The sequence below is a fragment of the Echinops telfairi genome, unplaced genomic scaffold (genome assembly GCF_000313985.2).
Source record: "Echinops telfairi isolate 266 unplaced genomic scaffold, ASM31398v2 ScPeMD7_4048;HRSCAF=4782, whole genome shotgun sequence".
In the NCBI taxonomy this organism is placed as follows: domain Eukaryota; kingdom Metazoa; phylum Chordata; class Mammalia; order Afrosoricida; family Tenrecidae; genus Echinops; species Echinops telfairi.
In genome coordinates, this window is record NW_022107947.1 from 2286530 (window position 1) to 2290777 (window position 4248).

The 4248-nt window shown below is 37.9% G+C and overlaps 1 protein-coding gene across 5 annotated transcripts in view; it reads right to left on the minus strand.

The window, feature by feature from the left end:
- The window catches only part of CSNK1G1 (casein kinase 1 gamma 1), a 180310-nt gene that overhangs the window by 53686 nt on the left and 122376 nt on the right, over nucleotides 1-4248 (minus strand). For all 5 annotated transcript variants that reach the window (XM_045294944.1, XM_045294945.1, XM_045294941.1 and 2 more), the window contains one exon: nucleotides 435-504. In XM_045294944.1, the coding sequence (XP_045150879.1) occupies nucleotides 435-504 (70 nt within the window). The remainder of the gene's footprint in view (nucleotides 1-434; nucleotides 505-4248) is intronic.

A 4248-nucleotide genomic window follows, 5' to 3' on the forward strand; every position in this document is an offset into this window, starting at 1 on the left:
GGGCTCCTAGGGAATCTAGGGGCTGGTAAAGGGAGTGAACCCACCTATAGAGCTTATGTATTTAAGGTAGGAGACTTTTTTCCCAGTTCATATATGTACAGGTTTATTCCAAATGAAATGCATTTAAACATGTCTCTGTGAACAGTGGATGGCTGCAGACAAGTTCTCTCAGTAATGCCCTTGCTTGAGTCTCAGTCGTAGGTAGGAGACTTTGTCTCGTGTACTTTGGATATGTTATCAGGAGGGACCAGTCCTAAAGTAGTCAGCAAAAACCAGGAAGCCCCTCAATGAAACGGACTTCAAGAACAGTGCAAGACCAGACAAGTGTTTCATTCTATTGTGCATACGGTCATTATGCGCTGGAAAAGACGGAATGGCACGTCACAACAACAAAGATACATGCTAAGAAAACGGAGAGAAAAGACATGACTTACCTGTACTGCCAAGCTGTTTATAAAACCTGTATTCTAAATGCAGCTGTGGGGCACGTGATTTTATTGGTTCCTGAAACCCAAAAAGAGTAAATGTGATGAAATATAGAAAAATGGGATTTTCTCCATTCAGAGTAAAACTGGATTAAGAATTACATAATGTTTTGGAGATGATATCAAAATATGATTGCATTTTCATTCCACAATTTCTCTTTGGCAGACCAACTAGAGAAGATGAAACCAAATTGCATACAATCCCCTCCGTAGTAATGAAAAAGAAAATACGCTTTCTGAGTGAGCTTTGAGTGCCTTTCTAGATAGCTCTCTCACCATGAAATCTTCTCATGAAATATACTATCCTGGAAACCAGGTGCTAAACTGGTTTCAAATCGCAGCATGTATTGCCTTATGTATTTTTTCCTTCTTCTTTTTCTTTTTTTGTATTTTGCCTTCTTATATTATTACAAAATCTAAATAGTAAAGAATTAATAAAGGAGCTCTGGTGGTGTAGTGAGTTTTGAATTAGGCTTCTAAATACAAGGTCGGCAGTTCAAAACTACCGGCTACTCTGCAGGAGAAAAATGAGGCTTCTATTCCTGTAAATAAAAGTTTAGTCTCAGAAACCCACAGGGGAAGTTCTACCCTGCCCTAGAAGTATTGCTATGAGTTGATGTCAACTCAATGGCAATGAGTTTGAGTTAAGTTGAAAAATATATTTAAAGAAAAATGAAAGGAAAACAAAAGTCTGAAATTCTACAACTTAAAGAGAACCATTATTAACATTGTCTATCCTTCCAAATGTTTCTTTCTGTATATATTTATATATTAGATGATTTTTATATACATAAGATCATAGTATATCTCTTTGAAGTCAACAATGTGATGATCTTTCCATGGCACTAAATATAGCTCTATATATTATTTTAATGTATGCAGTATTCCCCTGCATGTATTTAACTATCTGTGTATGTACCTATACCTTGAAAGTAGTTTGAATTGTTTTCAGCATTCACTAGTATGAACAATGCCAACAGGAACATTCTTGAGGATATTTCTTTTGAAGATTCTGAAAACAATTCAAATTATGAGGGGGTGTCAAAAAAGGTATGCCAAACTCCATTATCTTTAAATCTCATTTTTTTCTACAAATGTTTTGAAGCCCTTTCTATAAAACTTTATTCAATGTGGTGCTTAAGTTTTCAAAATAAATTTACTGAGGACCTCAGAGATAAAGCAGGAAAACAGCCACCTGTTCTCCAGTACAAACTTCAAGAAGAGTTGGTCATTATTCTGTTCAGTGTGCCAGACAATTAGCTAAGACAACTAAACATTATGCTAAAAGAGATAATCTAACACCTAAACATTATGCTTAAAGGATCATCCCTTCTATGCAAATGATAGACAAAATTATTACAGTATCACTCTTTAAAACTTCAGCAGTTACCTAGCAATTCTTGTTATAATAACCACTTTCCAAAAAAAAAAAAAAACTAGAATTATTTTTAATTGAGAACTCATTTGCTCTTTGGCTCCACTGTCTGCTCTAAGCCCTTAATTCCTAAAGTCCATCCAAAAACAAACAGAAATAATAATCACAAGGACAAAAGAGTGCCTTTGGGAAGTCATTTAATTCTTTTCTCTAAGTAGATCCGATGATTGCTCATCCTTTTTTTGTGTCTGTATGCTTGACACAATGTATGTATGCATATATTTTGAAAAGAGCTGTATGGACCCCCAATAAGATGATTTTAAAATGAATAATTAAGAGAGGCAATCCATACTGACGACTTGAGTCTTCGATCTTCATCAGAGAGCATGTCAAGTCCTCCTCACTGTCATCAGCAAGGCTGTTACAGAGTCTTCCTCGGATCCTGATTGTTTGTTCTTCTTCATGGCGTCCAGCTCCTTGGATCATATGCCCAACATTCAGATTGAGCAAGTATAGCTAGAGGCCACAACTGTGATACACACCATTCCCAATTTTAGGCCCTTGTTCAGTTGAAACAACTGCTTCTTGGTCTATATACAGGTTTTACATAAGCAAAATTAAAGAGATCTGAGACTTTTTCTTTGCAATCTTATCCAAAATTTGCTGAGTCACATAGTCAGATGCTTTTGTAAAGTCAATAAAATACTTTCTGGTCCTCTCTCCTTTAATCCAAGATCCATCTGTTATCAATATGATATCCATCACTTACATGCTCTTCTGATTCCAGTTTGAATTTCTGAAAATTCTCTGCCAATGCAATGCAGCAACCATTTTTTAATTATCTTCAGCAAAATCATACTTTCAGGTGATATTGTTAATACTGTTCAATAACTTCTAAATTCTGTTGGATCACCTTTCTTTGGAACGGCCATAAATGTAGATCTCGCTCAATTACTTTGCTGTCTTCCAAATTCCTCACATCTTCAGCACTACATCCATTTGTGAAATATCTCAATTGGTACTCTGAATCCTGGGTCCTTGTGTTTTAGTGACTTCTACTAGTAAGAGGGCAGTAGTATTAGTCAAATGGAAAGAAAAACATTTTTCTACAATTGGTAGAAAATCTGTTAAAAAGAGCCCTAAAAACCTAGCTGATAGATAAAGGAGGGATTATTTACAGTATTGTATTTATTTTGTAAACTGTGGTAGTTACATAATTTGGTGTCAAGTTGAGGATTCAGAGTGAAAAGGTGTAGTTTATCCTTTCAATCAGGTGATAGCCAATGAGGCCTTTGGCTGGGTATGGCCTCCTGAGGATTCTGGGAACTCCAGTTTGTTTCTCCTTGGAGGCAGGAGAGTCTCTCTCTCTCTCTCTCTGTCTGTCTCTCAGCTCACTCCCTGTGAGACTCTGGACTCACTCCCTTGGAGACTCTCTACTGACAAGTCTCAGTCCCTGGAAGACATTTCTGAGAAGTCACATGAAGCTACCCTGAGGCAGTCAGCGTTTTTCGGAACTGAAGGAATCAAGTGGAGACCCCTGTCAGCGCTGAGATACTTAAAATGCCACTGGATCCACAAGACTTCCAAACCACTGGCCTGTGATCTTCCTGCATTTGGCATTACTACATGTGTTTCGTGAGTCTGAAGAGGACTTTATAGATTGGTATCGGACATATGGACTATTACTGGACTTATGGACTTGATCTGGACTGGGCTGGGAAGTTTTCTCAATATTCAATTGCTCTTGTATATAAACCTCTTTCTTTTTTTTTTAAACCTCTTTCTTTTTTTGTAATTATTTTATTGGTGGTCTTACAACTTATCACAATCCATGCATACATCCCCTGTGTCATGCACATTTGTACATTTGTTGCCAACATCATTCTCAAAACATTTGCTTTCTAATTGAGCCCTTGGGATCAGCTCATTTTTTTATGCTCCCTCCCGACCCCTCTCCCTCATGAACCCTTGATAATTTATAAATTATTATTACTTTGTCATGTCTTACACTGTTCAACGTCTCCCTTCACCCACTTTTCTGTTGTACATCCCCCAGGGAGGAGGTTATATGTAGATTCTTATAATCAGTTCCCCCTTTCTACCCCACCTGCCCTCCACCCTCTGGGTATCTCCACCCTCACCACTGGTCCTGAAGGTTCATCTGTCCTGGATTCCCTGTGTTTCCAGTTCCTGTATGTAGCAGGGTACATCCTCTAGTCAAGTCAGATTTGTAAGGTAGAATTGAGATCATGATAGTGGGGAGGAGAAAGCACTTAAGAATCAGAAGTTGTACACTTCATCGTTGCTACACTGCACCCTGACTGGCTCATCTCCTCCTCGGAACACTTCTGTAAGGGGATATCCAGTTGCCTACAGATGGGTTTGGGA